Source organism: Orcinus orca, chromosome 13 (genome assembly GCF_937001465.1).
Source record: "Orcinus orca chromosome 13, mOrcOrc1.1, whole genome shotgun sequence".
NCBI lineage: Eukaryota > Metazoa > Chordata > Mammalia > Artiodactyla > Delphinidae > Orcinus > Orcinus orca.
In genome coordinates this window covers 45,876,289-45,897,351 of record NC_064571.1, presented here as the reverse complement: position 1 = coordinate 45,897,351, position 21,063 = coordinate 45,876,289, and the positions used below count along the sequence as shown (strand labels likewise).

Below are 21,063 nucleotides of genomic sequence, written 5' to 3'. Positions count from 1 at the left end.
AACCCGGTGCCTGTGAATCCAGGACCCAAAATGTCAGAAACAGCTTTTCCTGGGGTGGGGGGTGGGGGGGAGGGAGGGGGCAGGACAGATCAAACCCAGGCGTGGGGTCCTCCAAGTGGGGGAGGGGAGAGAGCCTGGCACTGGTCTTAGCTGACCTCGCTGGACAAGCAACCTTGCTGCCTTTTGTTCAACACTGTGTTTCTTTTGGCCACTCTCTGTTCTAGACCACCCGTTAGCAGAGCAGCTCCCCAGCCTGAGAAACTCCAGAAGAACAGTATCACCAAAAAAAAGAAATTGGTTGAGGTGAGGAGGTTCAACTATTTTGCTTTTAATCTGATATCGATGTTCTAAGATCTGCCTGGTGGACATCACCATCTGCAATTCCCACACAGCGGTCCCCAACCTTTTGGGCACCATGGACTGGTTTCGTGGAAGACAGTTTTTCTGCGGATGCGGGGGGAGGTGCAGATGGTTTGGGGATGATTCAAGTGCATTACATTTATTGTGTGCTTCTATTATTATTACACTGTAATATTTAATGAAATAATTATACAGCTCACCATAATGCAGAATCAGTGGGAGCCCTGAGCTTGTTTTCGCTTGCCACTCACAGATAGGGTTTTGGTATGAGTCTGCAAGCAATTGATTTATTACGGTCTCTGTGCAGTCAGACCTCTCTGCTAATGATAATCTGTATTTGCAGCTGCTCCCCAGCGCTAGCATCACTGCCTCAGCTCCACCTCAGATCATCAGGCATTTGATTCTCATAAGGAGCACACAACCTAGACCCCTCGCATGCGCAGTTCGCAGTAGGGTTCACGCTCCTATGAGAATCTAATGCGGCTGCTGATGTGACAGGAGGCAGAGCTCAGGTGGTAATGCGAGCCATGGGGAGTGGCTGTAAATACAGGTGAAGCTTCTATTGCTCACCCGCTGCTCACCTCCTGCTGTGTGGCCGGGTTCCTAACAGGCACTGGTCTGTGGCCTGGGGGTTGGGGACCCCTGCCACAGATGCCTTCAAGTGACCCTAACTGGACCCGATGGCTCTCCCTTATCCTCTCTCCCTTCCACACAGTACTGTGTCCCCCAGCAGTGACCAGAGTCCCATCCCCACATCCCCTGGGTCACGTTCTTTCAGCCCTGCCTTGAAGGGTTCCTTCAGACCCTTCCCAGGTCCTATGGGTACTAACTCAAAAATGTCCCAGACCTGGCCCCTTTTCCCTGTACCTAGTACCACTCAGGGAGTGGGGTGCGTAGAGAGTGCAGGCTTATTCACTGTCTCTAATGTTGTTTGAGCCCTTGCCGTGTGCCAGTACCTTGCTGTATATATACTTCCCACCAAGTATTTCACACATGCCTCACATCTACCTACAAGGTGGGTACCATTATTGTTCCATTTTACAGATGAGAACACTATAGATCAGAGAAGTCAAGTGATATGTTAGGCCCCAGCCCAAGATCACCAAGCCAGTAAGTGGAGAGGGCTTTGTACTCAGTTGTTAGGATGGCAGCTCCAGGGGACCTGCTGTTTTCTGAAAGAGGCCTCCTAACTGTTCTTTCTGCCTCCAGACTTTTCCCTTTCCTCTTTGACACATGCCTTTGCTGCCCACAGAGTTAGCTCTTGAAAATACAACTCTTCATGCCTCACCCCAGCTTTAAGACCCAGGAGATTCCCACATTCCTGATGGGATCCAAGCTCATGGTTTCAGAACCTCACCCAGGAGCCCCCTTCCTAGCTCATCACCTGAGATTCTCCACTGCAACTCATGTGTCTAACCCCACAGCCATGAATGTTCTCTGAGGCTGCCTGGGACTTTCAGGCCCCTGTGATTTCAAGCTCCTTATGCTGAGAAGCCTCCTCCTCTTCCCTCCCCACACCCCACCCTTCCAAGCCCTTCTCTGTGCAATCTTTCCTGATGCTCCCCGCCCTAACCCTCCTGTACTCCACCCTCCCCACACCCCCTCCTCCACACCCTTGTCGGGCTCTACTACCATAGTTCCCTACTCATCTCTCTCCTCTGCTGTGCTCCGAACTCCCGAGGCAGGAAAATCTATCTGAAACATTTGTATTGGAAAAGGGAAATATGTTGCGGGGAGTTTATCATAGAACACAGCACAGGTGAAGAAATACAGCTGAACTTCAGGAAAGATAGGGTCCAGGAGCTGAAAAGCTGCCCTGAGCCAAGATGGTGCCTCTTTCTGCCCAGCAGGGCCTCGTGCATGCCTGACGCATTCGTCTCTTTTCCTGCAGACTTCTTGAACTTCTTTAGTAGACTGTGGTGCTATCCAGTGCCCAAGTTTTACATCTCTTACCAGGGTCCTCAATTCTAAATTCCTGGCGGAAACTATCTGATTGGCCCAGCTTGAGTCAGTTGTCCACCTAGACTGGGGAATCACATATTACACACGCAGTTTCTGGGAAACACATGGGGTGGGGAAGAGACTAGAGGTGGGTAGCCGCTTGCTCAGTTGAAAGGAGGAGAAAGGCTTTCCAGGTGAGAGATAATTTAAAAAAAAAAAAGTCATAAAAGTAGGAAACCTCCTGATACGTGGGCTAAATGGACGTGTCAGCTTGACCAAGGGTCACAGGAGATGTGAGAATAGGGCCTGATTGTGCCAACTTAAGGAGTCTGGACTTTCCCATAGGTAGTGAAAGTCATTGAATGCTTTTGAGTAAGGAGGTGTGGTATTTTAGAATTAATCTGATGTTTGCAATTCGCAAGCTTTGGAGAGAGAAAAGGCTAGAATCAGGGAACCTAGAGAAAAGGGACCCACATCTTCTTAATCTTGTATCCCTCCCCCCACAAGCCCCAACCAGCAAAGTGCCCGGTGCAGAAGAGCTGCCAACAGTACAGGTGTGTCAAGTCGAATCAAGAACAGAGCTGATCTGAATCAGTCACTGCTTTTGTCGTGGAAGACAAGACAGGAAGAAGAGAAAGACTGTAAACCTAGAACAGTATCTAGTTGTTGGGGAGAAAAGAATGTAGATGGTGTAGAAACTTTGTAGGGCAAGCACCAAGCAACAGAACGAGCATTGCATTTGCCTCAGCGCTGTGCTCTGCCGGTCCGTGCTGCATCTGGGCGAATCAGAGCAGAGCTCTGAGACACCATTCAGCTCACCTTCGAGAGCACCTGCCAAGGCGCAGACGTAAAACTTCTGGGTAACCTTTACCGGATATCACCTTGGTAGGCTTTGCCTCGCCTGAGAAGCAAGGAAGCAAATCTTTTCTATTTCGAAAACTCACTGTAATTCTACATGTTAGCCTGTCCCCCTATTATGTCAAAGAAGTAAAGAAAGGGTTGCACTGTATCCCCAGCTGGTCAAGGAGTGAGTGGTCGGCTGTCTCACCAGCCTCATGGTTCCCATGACATGCGTGTCCCCGAAGTGCGGGTTTGTTTCTGTGCCGTTACTTCCTCTAAGGACCCTTTCATCCTTGTGTGGGAATGTAGGAGCTGGCTCTCGACCACGTGTTTGGCTACAGAGGGTTTGACTGTCGCAATAACCTGCATTACCTGAATGACGGTGCTGACATCATATTCCACGCGGCCGCGGCCGGCATCGTTCAGAACCTGTCCACAGGTAAATGGGTTGGGAGAAACCGCCATCTGAACACAGGCTTTTATTTTAGCCCTTTTATGCACTTTCCCAGTGGTTAGATGCCCCAAAGCTTAAGCTCTCTCTTCCCTTTAGAGCCATTCCACTCCATTCCAGACTGGTGTCATTTAGTCCTGGAAGATGCTCAGGCCCACGTTCCCAGAGTCAGACCCTCTTTCTCTTTATCCCTCACCCAGCCACATCTCATCTCAGGCCCTGGAAGGGAGGTGTCGGTGTTTCCATCAGCTCCATGGAGGCCGAGAGGGATGGAGGGAAGCCAGAAGGAGGGTGTGGGGAGTAGAGAAACCCTTATAGGCAGTAACCAAGAACAAAAAATGAGGGAACTTTCCTCATTGATTTTTAACAGTCACCAAAATTTTTAGCAACTCAGATTTTCAAGTTTTGTTTGTTTTGAATAGTTAACCACATTCACAGTGAGAATGAGAACAATAAACAAGAATACCTAAAATGTCCCTTAACTATAGAATGACTCTTAAATTTAAAAAAAAAGTTTAAAAAGAAACACCTCAAGCAAAAAGAATCATTCAGAAACTAATTTAATAGACACGCTTATTTTTACCACAAGATTTAAACACGGTAACATGTCGCCTTTATTTGCTTTATATCTTAAAACAAACCTTTTCTTCCTCTCAAATTTTTATGCTCCTTCATAGTTTTTTGTAGTTCATGCATAGATTTTTTTAGACAGTAAAATCACTGGGCACATAATGATTTGGTTTTTGGGGGCGAGGGGGGCCTTGGAATTTTCTATACATTTTGCTCAATTTTCTAGCCACATGTTACCAGGTTAGTAGCAATGTGCTGTATTCCATGCCATCACTCACCTCTCAGTTCCTGTGCATTTGGGTGGGTTTACAGTGACCACTTGGGCAGTCAGCAAACTGTTTGCTGCAATAGACGATAAAGCTTTTCCTGTCCTTTCTTCCACTTCCTGTGACACATGTTGACTTAGGGCTTCAGGGGGGTGAAGCCATCACCTGTGCTATCCAGGCACCCAGGAGATTAGCACCTTGATAGATAAAGATGATTAAAAGGGATTTCCTAAGTATTCTCCTGTTTAGTCTTCCCTTTCCAATTAGTACGTAGTGCCATTTTGCTCAGCAAAGCGCTATCTCCAGGTGCCCCCTCCCTGCCCTGCCCAGAGGAAGAGACACTGAGAAGCCGTGGGTCCTGGGCTGCAGGAGGAGGAACCGTTCTGGACTCTGGAAGCCTGTGCACTTGGGCTGTGCTGTGGCGCCACCCAGGATGCGGAAGGATTGAAGTGGAACTTGTGTGTTTAGATTAGATAACAGACACCAGCTCTCCTCCCGATCCTGGGACAGAATGTGTCAATGTAAAAAAGGATCTCCCTTCTCCCTAAGGATGATTCCGAAAGTGAGAGTTCGGCACTTTAAGCTCTCGCTTCTACAAGGCCTTTCCAAAGACTCACACAAAGCTTTGGGGTTGCCCCAAGAGCTCTTTCAGTCCCCTGCTCACCCTGCCCCGTCTCTCCTAGGGAGCCAGAGCTTCTACCTGGAGCACACGGATGACATCCTCTGCCTCACGGTGAACCAGCACCCCAAGTACAGAAACGTGGTGGCCACCAGCCAGATAGGTAGGAGGGTCCTGCAGCCGCCGAGGCTCTCCCAGCTGAGCAGAGACGTTGACTTCGCAGCAGTTACTGGGGAGGCAGCGGGCAGGTCATTGGTATCCATCCTTTCTTGATGTCACGCTTGATTTTTTGAGCCCTGAACGTATCAATGTTGCCTGAGTTGACACAACCAGTGATTGGTGACCTGAAGGACCATTAAGTCAGACCAGAGCCTCATCATCCAAATAAACGGGTGGCCCCCATCCCTGGGGACTTGTGAGAATAATTTTTCAGAGCCCAGGTGTCAAGTGAAGAGCCCCACATCTGAAGCCTGGAGGTTGCGCTTGGCAAGGGTAGATTCCAATATGTGTGCCTGGCTCTTCTCACCCTAGGAAAATGCCAATGACAAATGTGAACTGATTCACATTTGTGAAGAGTGGTGGTTGTTTTCTTTTAACTCTGTCATTTCAAAGGCAATTTTTCCAAACATATCTTCCTGCTTGTTTTCATTGAACCCATGCCCATTTTAAAATTTAATTTGGAACTTTCTGATGCTGGTGTTAAGTGCTTCACTCTTAGAAACATGACTTATTTTAGCTATTGTTTTCCCTTGACGCTTCCTCATTGCCATTGCTCATCCAATGCAGGTGATATTACGGAGACCCCAGGTAAGGCTGTCGCATCTGTGAGTAGTTTGAATCTGCACAGCGAAACCATGTCGATGTACCTCGTTTGCTGATTGTACCTGGCTGAGTTGCAGATACAAATCATTGACCTCACCAGTTTCCTTTGTGTAAACTCCACCTCGAGTGTGTGTGTTGGACATAAACACCCTTAGGTCTCTGCCTCTGAAAGCACAGCAGATGTTTCCCGTTGTCTCTCACCTCCGGCCAGGGCAGGCCATAGGTCTCTTAGCCCCCGTCACTGTAACACCCCGAACACCTGTCCTAAAGCGGCTTTTAGGTGAGCGTCAGCGTTGCCTCGGCTCCGCCATTCCCCAGCCTTAGCTCTTCGTCGTACCTCCCACATTCAGGAGCAACACCTTCCATCCACGTGTGGGACGCCATGACCAAACACACCCTCTCCGTGCTGCGGTGCTTCCACTCGAAGGGGGTGAATTACATCAACTTCAGCGCAACCGGGAAGCTGCTGGTGTCAGTGGGCGTGGACCCCGAGCACACCATCACCGTCTGGCGCTGGCAGGAGGGTAAGGGAAGCGGGCTTTCTGTCCTTCTGGGAGGCTTGTTTGTGGCATGGGCTGGGCTCCAATGTAGATCTGCCTCACTCCACGGCCCACCATAGGCACTGCTGCCGCATCAGCAGAAACCAGGGCTCTTGGGATCCTAGAGAAGCTGCTCATCAGCTGCCACTGCATCCCTGGACCCCATGGCCTCTGGAGTCCTGAGCTGGTCAGTGAAGGGGCTTTGGGCACTTTGGGAAAGTGGCTCAGTGCTGGCTGGCTCCCTCCTCAGACAGGAGGCAGCAGCCTCCACCATTTCTGTCCTAATCACCTACCTACCCAAACTTCCTTGTCTGTCTGGTGAACCCTGGATCCTGCTGCAGCTTTGTCACCCTGATTGCCTTCTTACAGGAACTGGCATGGGGTTTTATCACCATAGTCTTAGAAACTCTTTTTATTAACATTTTTGAAATGGGGATTCACCTTATAATTAAGGCTTACATTTAATGTGACAAGATTTCTATCTTGTCCTCCCCCAATATGTGCATGCACACGGGCTGCTACTAAATTTACGGTCTTCTTTGGATCAAATGTATGCAATCTTCCATGTATATTCTCAGGGTGGCAAAAGCGGATCCAGTTAGTTAATAATGAGGTCTGTCTCCAGCCGGGCCGCCTGTATCTGGGGCATGCTAAGCCAGGCAGGCACAGAGGAAGCACTTCTCCAATCCAGGGCTTCTCGAGTCCCATGATCTCAGAGGGAGATCTGTGCATGATCTCAGGCACAGTACCTGCCCCTGCACAGTACCTGTCCCAGCACAGTACCTGCCCCAGCACAGTACCTGTCCCAGCACAGCACCTGCCCCAGCACAGTACCTGTCCCAGCACAGTACCTGCCCCAGCACAGTACCTGCCCCAGCACAGTACCTGTCCCTGCCTTGTCTCTTGCTTACCTAGGGCCCCTTCTGACTTCCCAAGTGGATTGGTGGAGCCAGGACTTTTAAATAAGCTCCCAGGAAAAAGAGAAGTCTTCCCTTTGGTAATTTTCTCCCATTATCTTTGTTGGAACCAGGATTTGTCTTTATGGAAGGGTTCTAAGTCAGCGATAATGTCTCATAGCCTGACACCAACCAGCAGCTCTTCTGAGCTGATTATGTGTGGTTTTTGCCTTCACTTCAAGTCCTGCTTACAGATAAATAATGTAGTTTTGAGGGAGGTTTATAGCCATTCTTTGTTATCATTAGAGAGCGTATTATTCATTTCTCATTTGTCTTTAACAAATTATCTTGTGGAACCCTTGGGGGGGTGTGTGTGTGTCTGTGTGTGTGTGAAACAAAATTAAATGGAATAAAAAAATGAGCTTAATATATAAAATGCATGTTGTCAGGTCCTAGATACGTGTATGAAATTTGTTCTGAGCAACCTGGAAGCCAGTGCAAAGAGGGAGACAGGCATCTTCACAATTAGAAGTGTCCATGAGATTAAAACAAGGCAAAAGCAAACAGTGGATTAGAAGAAATGTGCATGTTATTTATTTTGTATTTTCCCCATGATTGCTGAAATTAATCCTCGTTCCATCTCTTTATTGGCCACTTACATTGCTGCTTCTGCAGTTCAGCTGTTCAAATCCTTTTTTTTTACTGTGGGTGGGAGGGTTGTCTTTTGCTTATGCTTTGTAGCTCTTTACTGATTGTCTTTTAAAGCATCGCATATGTTTTCTTCCAGTCTGTTGTTTGTTTTTTAAATTAGTTTATAGTATCCTTGGGGACCATGGTTTTTAAAAGCTCTGAGCCCTAGGTAGTGAGGAATCTGTTCCAGTAAGTCAGGCATTCCATCTGCAGGGAGAGAATTACTGCCCTGAGAGGTAACCTGAGAGTCTCCCCAGCCATTCCTGGGAAGGGATTCCAGGAGGGAGTGTCTGAGGGCTGGCTACAGGCCCAGCCATGTTAAGAACCCACCAGTACTCTAATAGCCATTTAAAAGTAAATAAATACAAGTGACGAGGAAGAGGGGAAGAAAAAAAGTATGTGAGTAAATAAAATAGGGAGATTGATTAAGAGGAAGTTGGAATTAAGACATTAAGAATAAGCAGAAAATGGAAAGAAAAGAAGTTTAAAATAAACATTAAAAACTCAAGGGAGGACCTTCAAGATGGCAGAGGAATAAGACGTGGAGATCACCTTCCTCCTCACAAGTACATCAGAAATACATCTACATGTGGAACAACTCCTACAGAACACCTACTGAACGCTGGCAGAAGACCTCAGACCGCCCAAAAGGCAAGAAACTCCCCATGTACCTGGGTAGGGCAAAAGAAAAAGAAAAAGCAGAGACAAAAGGATAGGGATGGGACCTGCACCTCCGGGAGGGAGCTGTGAAGGAGGAAAGGTTTCCACACACTAGGAAGCCCCTTCTCAGGCAGAGACGGAGCGGCGGCAGAGAAGCGGCAGAACCATGGAGGAGAGCGCAGCAACAGGGGTGCGGGGGGCAAAGTGGAGAGATTCCCGCACAGAGGATTGGTGCCGACCGGCACTCACCAGCCCGAGAGGCTTGTCTGCTCACCCACCTGGGTGGGCGGGGCTGGGAGCTGAGGCTCGGGCTTCGGTCGGATCCCAAGGAGAGGACTGGGGTTGGTGGCAGGATCACAGCCTGAAGGGGCTAGTGCGCCACAGCTAGCCGGGAGGGAGTCCGGAAAAATGTCTGGAGCTGCCGAAGAGGCAAGAGACCATTGTTTCGTGGTGCGCGAGGAGAGGAGATTCAGAGCACCGCCTAAACGAGCTCCAGAGATGGGCGCGAGCTGTGGCTATCAGCACGGACCCCAGAGATGGGCATGAGACGCTAAGGCTGCTGCTGCAGCCACCAAGAAGCCTGTTTGCAAGCACAGGTCACTATCCACACCTCCACTCCCCGGAGTCTGTGCAGCCCGCCACTGCCAGGGTCCCGTGATCCAGGGACAACTTCCCCAGGAGAACGCACGGCGCGCCTCAGGCTGGTGCAACGTCCCGCCGGTCTCTGCTGCCCCAGGCTCGCCCCGCATCCGTACCCCTCCCTACCCCCGGCCTGAATGAGCCAGAGCCCCCTAATCAGCTATTACTTTAACCCCGTCCTGTCTGAGCGATGAACAGATGCCCTCAGGCGACCTGCACACAGAGGCAGGGCCAAATCCAAAGCCGAACCCCACGAGCTGTGCGAACAAAGAAGAGAAGAGGAAATCTCTCCCAGCAGCCTCAGGAGCAGCGGATTAAAGCTCCACAATCAACTTGATGTACCCTGCATCTGTGGAATACATGAATAGACAAAGAATCATCCCAAATTGAGGAGGTGGACTTTGGGAGCAACTGTAGACTTGAGGTTTGCTTTCTGCATATAATTTGTTTCTGGTTTTATGTTTATCTTAGTTTAGTATTTAGAGCTTACTATCATTGGTAGATTTGTTTATTGGCTTGCTTGCTGTCTTCTTTTTTTGGTTTGTTTTAATAATTTTTTTAATTTTAATTTTCATAACGATTTTATTTTGTTTTACTTTTTTCTTTCTTTCTTTCTTTTTTTCTCCCTTTTCTTCTGAGCTGTGTGGCTGACAGGGTCTTGATGCTCTGGCCGGGTGTCAGGCCTGAGCCTCAGTAGTGGGAGAGCCGAGTTCAGGACATTGCTTCACCTCCCAGCTCCACATAATATCAATCGGCAAGAGCTCTCCCAGAGATCTCCATCTCAACACTAAGACCCAGCTCCACTCAACGACCAGCAAGCTCCAGTGATGGATACCCCATGCCAAACAACTAGCAAGACAGGAACACAACTCCACCCATTAGCAGAGAGACTGAAAAATCATAATAAGTTCACAGACACCCCAAAACACACCACTGGACTCAGTCCTACCCACCAGAAAGATAAGATCCAGCCTCATCCACCAGAACACAGGCACCAGTCCCCTCTACCAGGAAGCCTACACAACCCACTGAACCAACCTTACCCACTAGGGAGAGACACCAAAAACAACGGGAACTAAGAACCTGCAGCCTGCGAAAAGGAGACCTCAAACACAGTAAGTTAAGCAAAATGAGAAGACAGAGAAATACGCAGCAGATGAAGGAGCAAGGTAAAAACCCACCAGACCAAACAAATGAAGAGGAAATAGGCAGTCTACCTGAAAAAGAATTCAGAGTAATGACAGTAAAGATGATCCAAAATCTTGGAAATGGAATGGAGAAAATACAAGAAACGTTTAACAAGGAACTAGAAGAACTAAAGAGCAAACAAACAATGATAAAAAAACACAGTAAATGAAATTTAAAATTCTCTAGAAGGAATCAATAGCAGAATAACAGGCACAAGAATGGATAAGTGACCTGGAAAATAAAATACTGGAAATAACTACTGCAGAGCAGAATAAAGAAAAAAGAATGAAAAGAATTGAGGACAGTCTGAGAGACCTCTGGGACAACTTTAAATGCACCAACATTTGAATTATAGGGGTCCCAGAAAAGAAGAGAAAAAAAAGGGACTGAGAAAATATTTGAAGAGATTATAGTTGAAAAATTCCCTAATATGGGAAAGGAAATAGTCAATCAAGTCCAGAAAGCACAGAGAGTCATGCAGGATAAATCCAAGGAGAAACATGCCAAGACACATATTAATCAAACTATCAAAAATTAAATATAAAAAAAATATTATAAACAGCAAGGGAAAAGCAACAGATAACATACAAAGGAATCCCCATAAGGTTAACAGTTGATCTTTCAGCAGAAACTCTGCAAGCCAGAAGGGAGTGGCAGGACATATTTAAAGTGATGAAAGGGAGAAACCTACAACCAAGATTACCCAGCAAGGATCTCATTCAGATTCGACAGAGAATTAAAACCTTTACAGACAAGCAAAAGCTAAGAGAATTCAGCACCACCAAACCAGCTTTACAACAAATGCTAAAGGAACTTCTCTAGGCAGGAAACACAAGAAAAAGAAAAGACGTACAATAACAAACCCAAAACAATTAAGAAAATGGTAATAGGCACATACGTATTGATAATTACCTTAAATGTAAATGGATTAAATGCTCCAACCAGAAGACATAGACTGGCTGAATGGATACAAAAACAAGTCCCATATATATGCTGTCTACAAGAGACCCACTTCAGACCTAGGGACACATACAGACTGAAAGTGAGGGGATGGAAAAAGATATTCCTTGCAAATGGAAATCAAAGAAAGCTGGGGTAGCAGTACTCTTATCAGACAAACTAGACTTTAAAATAAAGATTATTACAAGAGACAAAGAAGGACACTACATAATGATCAAGGGATCGATCCAAGAAGAAGATATAAAATTTTTAATATTTATGCACCCGATGTAGGAACACCTCAGTACATAAGGCAAATCCTAGCAGCCATAAAAGGGGAAATCGACAGTAACACAATTATAGTAGGGAAATTTAACACCCCACTTTCACCAATGAACAGGTCAACCAAAATGAAAATAAATAAGGAAACACAAGCTTTAAATGACACATTAAACAAGATGGACTTCATTGATTTTTATAGGACATTCCATCCAAAAAACAACAGAAAACACTTTCTTCTCAAGTTCTTATGGAATATTCTCCAGGATAGATCATATCTTGGGTCACAAATCAAACCATGGTGAATTTAAGAAAATTGAAATCATATCAAGTATCTTTTCTGACCATAACACTATGAGACAAGATACCAATTACAGGAAAAAAACTGTAAAAAAAAAAAAAAAAAAAAAAAAAACATGGAGGCTATACAATACAGTATTAAATTACCAAGAGATCACTGAAGAAATCAAAGAGGAAATCAAAATATACCTAGAAACAAATGACAATGACAACACGGCGACCCAAAACCTATGGGAAACAGCAAAAGCAGTTCTAAGAGGGAAGTTTAGAGCAATACAATCCTACCTCAAGAAACAAGAAACATCTCAAATAAACAACCTAACCTAACACCTAAAGCAATTAGAGAAAGAAGAACAAAAAACCCCCAAAGTTAGCGAAAGGAAAGAAATCATAAAGATCAGAAATAAATGAAAAAGAAATGAAGGAAACAATAGCAAAGATCAATAAAACTAAAAGCTGGTTCTTTGAGAAGATAAACAAAATTGATAAACCATTAGCCACACTCATCAAGAAAAAAAGGGAGAAGACTCAAATCAACAGAATTAGAAATGAAAACGGAGAAGTATCAACTGACACTGCAGAAATACAAAGGATCATGAGAGATTACTACAAACAACTGTATGCCAATAAAATGGACAACCTGGAAGAAATGGACAAATTCTTAGAAAAACGCAACCTTCTAAGACTGAACCAGGAAAAAATAGAAAATATAAACAGACCAATCACAAGCACTGAAATTGAGACTGTGATTTAAAATCTTCTAACAAATGAAAGCCCAGGACCAAAGGGCTTCACAGGCGAATTCTATCAAACATTTAGAGAAGAGCTAAGCCCATCCTTCTCAAACTCTTCCAAAATATAGCAGAGGGAGGAACACTCCCAAACTCATTCTATGAGGCCATAATCACCATGATACCAAAACCAGACAAAGATGTTGAAAAGAAGGAAAACTACAGGCCAATATCACTGATGAACATAGATGCAAAAATCTTCAACAAAATACTAGCGAACAGAATCCAGCAGCACATTAAAAGGATCATACACCATGATCAAGTGGGGTTTATCCCAGGAATGCAAGGTTTCTTCAATATAGGCAAATCCGTATATATGATAAACCATATTGACAAATTGAAGGAGAAAAACCATATGATCATCTCAGTAGATGCAGGAAAAGCTTTTGACAAAATTCAACACCCATTTATGATAAAAACTCTCCAGAAAGTAGGCACAGAGAGAACTTACCTCAACATAATAAAGGCCATATATGACAAACCCACAGCCCACATAATTCTCAATGGTGAAAAACTGAACCCATTTCCACTAAGATCAAGAAGAAGACATGGTTGCCCACTTTTACCACTATTATTCAACATAGTTTTGGAAGTTTTAGCCACAGCAGTCAGAGAAGAAAAAGAAATAAAAGGAATCCAAATCAGAAAAGGAGTAAAGCTGTCACTGTTTGCAGATCACATGGAGAATCCTAAAGATGCTACCAGAAAACTACTAGAGCTAATCAATGAATTTGGCAAAGTAGCAGGATACAAAATCAATGCACAGGAATCTCTTGCATTCCTCTACACTAATGATGAAATAGCTGAAAGAAAAATTAAGGAAACACTCCCATTTACCATTGCAACAAAAAAGAATAAAATACCTAGGAATAAACCTACCTAAGGAGACAAAAGACCTGTATGCAGAAAAGTATAAGACACTGATGAAAGAAATTAAAGATAATATAAACAGATGGAGAGATATACCATGTTCTTGGATTGGAAGAATCAATACTGTGAAAAAGACTGTACTACCCAAAGCAATCTACAGATTCAGTGCAATCCCTATCAAGCTGTCAATGGCACTTTTCACAGAACTAGAACAAAAAATTTCACAATTTGTATGGAAACACAAAAGACCCCAAATGGCTAAAGCAATCTTGAAAAAGAAAAACGGAGCCAGAGGAATCAGGCTCCCTGACTTCAGCCTATACTACAAAGCTGCAGTAATCAAGACAGTATGGTACTGGCACAAAAACAGAAATATAGATCAATGGAACAGGACTGAAAGCCCAGAGATAAACCCACACACATATGGTCACCTTATCTTTGATAAAGGACACAAGAATATACAATGGAGAAAAGACAGCCTTTTCAGTAAGTGGTGCTGGGAAAACTGGACAGCTACATGTAAAAGAATGAAATTAGAACACTCCCTAACACCATACACAAAAATAAACTCAAAATGGATTAAAGACCTAAATGTAAGGCCAGACACCATAAAACTCTTAGAGGAAAACATAGGCAGAACACTCTGTGATATAAATCACAGCAAGATCCTTTTTGACCCACCTTCTAGAGAAATGGAAATAAAAACCAAAATAAACAAATGGGACCTAACGAAACTTCAAAGCTTTTGCACAGCAAAGGAAACCATAAACAAGATGAAAAGACAACCCTCAGAATGGGAGAAAATATTTGCAAATGAAGCAACTGACAGAGGATTAATCTCCAAAATATACAAGCAGCTCATGTAGCTCAATATTAAAAAAACAAACAACCCAATCCAAAAATGGGCAGGAGACCTAAAGAGACATTTCTCCAAAGAAGACATACAGATTGCCAACAAACACATGAAAGGATGCTTAATATCATTAATCATTAGAGAAACGCAAATCAAAACTACAATGAGGTAACACCTCACACCAGTCAGAATGGCCATCATCAAAAAATGTACAAACAATAAATGCTGGAGAGGGTGTGGAGAAAAGGGAGCCCTCTTGCACTGTTGGTGGGAATGTAAATTGATACAGCCACTGTTGAAAACAGTATGGAGGTTCCTTAAAAAACTAAAAATAGAACTACCATGTGACCAGCAATCCCACTACTGGGCATGTACCCTGAGAAAACCATAATTCAAAAAGAGTCGTGTACCACAGTGTTCACTGCAGCACTATTTACAATAGCCAGGACATGGAAGCAACCTAAGTGTCCATCGACAGATGAATGGATAAAGAAAATGTGGCAGATATATACAATGGAATATTACTCAACCATAAAAAGAAACGAAATTGAGTTATTTGTAGTGAGGTGGCTGGACCTAGAGTCTGTCATACAGAGTGAAGTAAGTCAGAAGGAGAAAACAAATATCGTATGCTAACACATATATATGGAATCTTAAAAAAAAAAAAAACGGTTCTGAAGAACCTAAGGGCAAGACAGGAGTAAAGACTCATATGTAGAGAATGGACTTGAGGAACCGGAGAGGGCTAAGGGTAAGCTGGGAAGAAGTGAGAGAGTGGCATGAACTTATCTATTTTACATTTGGTAGTGTATATAGCTAGTGGGAAGCAGCTGCATAGCACAGGGAGATCAGCTCAGTGCTTTGAGACAACCTAGAGGGGTGGGATAGGGAGGGTGGGAGGGAGACGCAAGAGGGAGGGGATATGGGTATATATATATATATATATATATATGTATAGCTGATTCACTTTGTTATACAGCAGAAACTAACACAATAATGTAAAGCAATTATACTCTAATAAAGATGTTAAAAAATAAATTAAAAATTCAAGGACTGGAAAATAATGATGAGATTAAAAATAGATGGGATAAGACTAGAAGCTCAGAGATTTTAAAAGGAGGTAAAAGAGCAATAAAAGTAACTAACTGTAGTTACTGCTTACAGAACCCTCACTGCACCAAGCCTGTTCTAAGGGCTTCCCTTTTATCAATTCTTTTAATCGTCACAACACCTTATAAAGTGGGAACTATTATTATCCCCAATTTACAGATGAGGAAACTGAGGCACAGAGAGGTTAAAATAATTTTTCCAAAATTGTTGTACAGATAAATGGTGGAACTGAGGTTTGATTAAGACAAAGGTTAAATAAAACTCAGGACAGAAATCAAAAACAGAAATAAATTAGGTTGAGGGAAAGAACTAGTAATATAAAAGGTAAGCATTTTAAACCTAAAAACCATGAAAGAAAAAGGAATGTGGGGAACTTTCTAAAGAAATTAAAAGAAGAGGAATTTTGGAGAAAACAACATTCTGAAGGAATGTGTCTCCAGTGGCACTGTGGGGAGGCTGCGGCTTCCTGTGGGGTGAATCCTGTTGGAGGTGGCAAGGCGGGGGATGCCCTTAAGCTGTTTTGCCCTTTTCTCGTATCTGGAAACCTCTGTCTCCTGGGCCATCCTTTCCTCCTCTGTTCACAGATGCCTGGATGTGGCTCGTGGCTTGTGGGGACGGGGTAGAGTTAGGTTGGGGGTTCTGTTAGCAGCACCTGCTGCTCTGGAAATTTCCCAGACAAGGTCTCTTTCCCACCCGGGGAGTAGTGTTTGAAGGTGGGAGGGGGCGGCTGAAGAAGGAACCAGAAGTGTGCCCTGGGCCTTGCTGGGACAGAGAGCCCTCTGTCCTGGGCTGCAGCCCCCCTGCCTGGTCCGGGAGCGTAGGACCCACCTCACCAGACTCTCTCACCCACGCAGGTGCCAAGGTTGCTAGCCGAGGGGGCCACCTGGAGCGCATATTCGTGGTGGAGTTTCGCCCTGACTCAGACACACAGTTTGTGTCTGTCGGAGTCAAGCACATGAAGTTCTGGACCCTGGCAGGCAGTGCCCTGCTTTATAAGAAAGGGGTCATCGGGTCCATGGAGGCTGCCAAGATGCAGACGATGCTCTCCGTGGCCTTCGGTGCTGTGAGTTTCAGCAGAAGCTTCCTGACGGGACCCTGAACCCCTGGGCATGGGCATGGGGGGCAGGTATATCCTAGAAGCTGTGAACAGCAAGGAAGCCATTTCCACAGATCTCCTTTACTGGATTATTTGCAACCACTATTTTGTTTCCTTAGCACAGATGGGTGAGTTGACTGTATTCTTCCCCTCAAAATGTTAATCAGAAAAAAGCAGGACCCCAACCCAGGGCTGGAGTTTCATTATTCCAGAGCCAGATTGACTTGCAGGCCTGTCCGACTAGGCTAGATGGCCACAGAGGCTGAGGGGCATTTCCACCACTGGACAGCATCCCTTTCCCCCCAGTCCTCCTGTGCCATAAATCCCCTGACACCCTCACACGGGCTGTGGGCTGCCCTCAGCCAACACAAGCTCCCCTGGGGAAATTTTGGAACACAGCCAGCTCTTGGTCCTCCAGGTGTGGATTTACCCTCCTTGTAGATGAGGCCAGGAAAGTCTCCTTGAAGACTGGGGTCCCGCCCTTCCCTGCAGTCACCTGAGGCTGCTCACAGAATGGAAGTGCATTAAAAAGCGGAGCTGTGCTCAGTGGGGAAATCAACTGTTCCCAAAACCAACACCGCAAAGCTAGGTGATTTCCTTACCATATGCTCTTTTGAGAATTCTTTCGCCTTCCCTTGGCACAGAAGGTCAATTTGAGTGTGTTAATGTTTCTCCGGCTCTGCTGCCTTAGCAGTGGAGTGGGTGGCTGGGAGGGAACCCTCTCGAGGGCTGCAGGAAGTGTCCTGGTGTGGAAGGTGTCCCTTTGTTTACAGAACAACCTCACTTTCACGGGTGCCATCAACGGCGACGTCTACGTGTGGAAGGACCACTTCCTTGTCCGGCTGGTGGCCAAGGCTCACACAGGCCCCGTCTTCACAATGTACACAACCCTTCGGGACGGGCTCATAGTGACCGGTGGAAAAGAGCGGCCGTAAGCCCGAACTCCTCTGGGAACAACTGGTCTTTTTGGATTGTCTTGGGAGAAACTGACAGAAGCATCTCCAACTTGGAGAAAATGCAGATTTTCACTCTCCTGTCTTTTCTGCATCATGGAGATGAGTCTGCCATCTCTCCCAGAGGGCCCTGGGTCAGAAGCTTCAGACGTAAGGGTCAGAGAGGTGGTGCCTTGGTAGTTGAAAAACCGGAGAGGTGTTCTCGAACAGACCAGGTGACTGTGCTGTCCTTTAGGTGTTACTGTCAGTGGCTCTTTGGGAGGAGGCAGGAGGGGTGAGAAGAGGGCGGACGTCCAGTGCAGACCGGGACTGTGTGAAAGCCAAGCTGCAAAGTGGGAGAAACATTTCTCTTCGTCGTTCGATCTAATAAAAACATAGCTTGATTTTTTTAGGTTTCGATTCTCCTTCCTCCCACGGTGGTGGCATTTGAAAGCAGTCTAGGAAATCTGCAGGTTCAAGGGGTTCTGGTAGCTCATCAGCAGGGCTTATGAAAGGGGCCACCCCAGAGGGTCTGTCCTGCTGGGCCTGGGGATGAGGGGATGGGACCTTGAGGAGATGACAGGGAGAGAGGGCAGCGGAGGGTCCTGGGCGGTCTTAGGATGAGGGCTAACGTGCTAAGTTCTTGATCTTTTTCAGGACCAAAGAAGGAGGTGCTGTGAAACTGTGGGACCAGGAGATGAAGCGCTGCCGGGCCTTCCAACTGGAGACGGGGCAGCTGGTGGAGTGTGTGCGCTCTGTGTGCCGCGGCAAAGTGAGCACCGGGTGGGGCGGGCCTTTGCCAGCGACGCCCAGAATTCGTCCAGCACCTTCCCAGCCGGACACTTGCCCTGTGCTGAGTGGTTGAGTCCTTAGAACAAGCCTCCCGGGTGTGGCTTAGTGCAGAGGGGAAGCAGCTTAGCACAGTCAGACAGACCTGGGTGCAGAGTGTGACTCACCCAGGAGAACTGGCTGTGTGACCTTGGCTGTGTTGCTTATCCTTTCTGTGTCCAGCACACGGGTTGTTAGGACTGCATGCATCATACATGCACAGCGTCTTTCATTATGCCTGGCACATGGCCACAGTCAGTAGATGTTAGCTGCTGTTATTATAGACAATGTTATTTTAGGCACAGGGATATTAAGTAGTTGCCCATGCCCAAGGGTATGCAGCCGGGAAGGGGAAGGACTGCCAAACTGTCTGACTCAAAGCCATTGGTTTTCAAGTTGTACCTGAGCTAAATATCACACACAACTGTGGAGTTTTGCTTTTGTCTTTTAAACATGGATATCCAGGCTCGTATCCAGAGCCACCAAGTCAGAATCTGGGGAGTGGGGCCTTGACCTTGATGTGTGTTTTCCTTTTCTTCTTTATTTTTAATTCCCCAGGAGATTCTGAAGCACTTGAAAACAAATCTCTTAACCTCTATTTAATACCTTGTATTTATATTTTGGAATTGGTATCAGTCTAAGAATTTGCTTTCTAGATGCTCTCCACTAAAAAGGCAAACCTGATTTGGAGTCTACATAATTGAAAATTGGGAATTTTGTTTTTAAATAGATACACAACAATCATCTGGAAAGGTAATTAGACAGGAGATGAAGGCAGAACGAGGCCCAGAACCTAGAAGTCATCTGGAGATGGATTTTGTTCAGTGCGAGGAAGAACTTAGGAAGAGTTTGGGCTGTCCAAGAGCAGAAACTGGCTGCCCCGCTCTGCAGTGAGCTTGCAATCACTGGACCATTCAGCAGAGACGAGATGATGGAGAGCTCTGGTGGAACTCTCCCCAAGGTGGCGGGGGGAGTACAGGCCAAGTGAGGGGCTCGCTTAAGGATGGCAAATCAGTGGCTAAGAACAAAACACTTCTTGGCTCTTCCTATTTTAATACCAGTGCCAGCAAAGGCATTTTCCCAAGTTACTCTAATAGTGTTTTTTTATACTATTTTATTTTAAATTGTGACAAAATATAGAGAACATAAAATTTACCATTTAACCATTTTTAAGTGTACAATTCAGTGGTATTAAATACATTCACATAGTTATGCAATTATCACCACCACCCCTCACCAGAACATTTTGCATCTTGTGAAACGGAGGCTCAGTGTCTAATAAACAATAACTCCCTTTGCCCCATCTCCCCAGTCCCTGGAAACCACCATTCTACTTTGTCTCTATGAATCTGAGTATTCTAGGTACTTCATATGAGTGGGATCCTGTAGTGTTTGTCTTTCTTCTAATAGTGTTTTGATTACAACAGGGAAAGATTTTAGTGGGAACCAAGGATGGAGAAATCATTGAAGTTGGTGAAAAAAATGCTGCTTCCAACATCCTGATTGATGGACACATGGAAGGGGAGATCTGGGGCCTGGCCACACACCCCTCCAAGGACATCTTCATCTCTGCCAGTAACGACGGCACAGCCCGAATCTGGGACCTGGCTGACAAGGTCAGGGGCCGACGCTGCCCAGGCTCGGATGCCCCATGTGGGCCTCGGAGCAGTGACAGCCCTGGGCGAGGGGAGGTTCGGCCAGGGTCAGGCCAGAAGGGGGGATGGGGCTGGGCAGGAGATCGGCCACAGGGCAGCAATTAAGTTAGAGGGACTGATAATAAAAGAAGTCCTGTTCACACACACCCATTCTATATATATATCTCTTTAGCTGTGTATCCATCTATGAATATTTATAGTACAGGAATAATATAATTGAGAATGATTATTCTCTTGTCATGAAAGAACCCACAAAACTAAAAAACAAAGAGATAAATCATGTCTTCCCTGGATGGGAAGACTAAAAATGATTTAAAATGTCAAATGTTCCCAAATGGAACATTTCAATCAAAACCCCAACAAGGTTTCTCTTAGCATTTGGAAAAACAATTTAAAAATACAAAAAATTTCAAAAAAATAACTTGTCTGGAGTAAAAATGTCAAATAGGAAATCTGGGGGGGGGGAAGATTAATGTTACCAAGTCTTAGCTGATAGTAAAACAAGTACTTAAGTTCTAATAATTAAAAGACTTGGTTTCATTACAAAATGGCTAGTAAATGTTTCAGTCATATTTTCAGTGTAAGGATCATAGAACAGACATGGAGAAGGCTAAGTGTGGTGGTTATACTCCTTAGTTCATAAGGATTACGTTTATTAACACCCACTACATACCCGGTGCTTCATATATGCTATCGTTAATGCTTACAACACCTTGCAAGACCAATACTAATATCGATTCTCTACACATGGCAAGACGGAGAAGTAACTTACCCAAACACACCCAGCTAGGGACAGAGCCAGGATCTGGGATCTGAACTAACACATGCTGAAGCTCAAACTCTTCCCCCGAGCAAGAGCTCAGCAAGCTGCAGCCCAAGGGTCAAGTCTGCCTGCTGCCCGTTTCTGCAAATAAGCCATGCTTTTTGTT

The 21,063-nt window shown here is 45.4% G+C and overlaps 1 protein-coding gene across 1 annotated transcript in view; it reads left to right on the top strand.

The window, feature by feature from the left end:
- Positions 1 to 21,063, top strand: part of EML6 (EMAP like 6) — a 315,760-nt gene that overhangs the window by 285,620 nt on the left and 9,077 nt on the right. The window contains exons 28-35 of the mRNA XM_033414224.2: positions 225 to 303; positions 3,451 to 3,580; positions 5,112 to 5,210; positions 6,220 to 6,393; positions 16,478 to 16,686; positions 17,493 to 17,650; positions 18,309 to 18,423; positions 19,907 to 20,095. Of these exons, the coding sequence (XP_033270115.2) occupies positions 225 to 303; positions 3,451 to 3,580; positions 5,112 to 5,210; positions 6,220 to 6,393; positions 16,478 to 16,686; positions 17,493 to 17,650; positions 18,309 to 18,423; positions 19,907 to 20,095 (1,153 nt within the window). The remainder of the gene's footprint in view (positions 1 to 224; positions 304 to 3,450; positions 3,581 to 5,111; positions 5,211 to 6,219; positions 6,394 to 16,477; positions 16,687 to 17,492; positions 17,651 to 18,308; positions 18,424 to 19,906; positions 20,096 to 21,063) is intronic.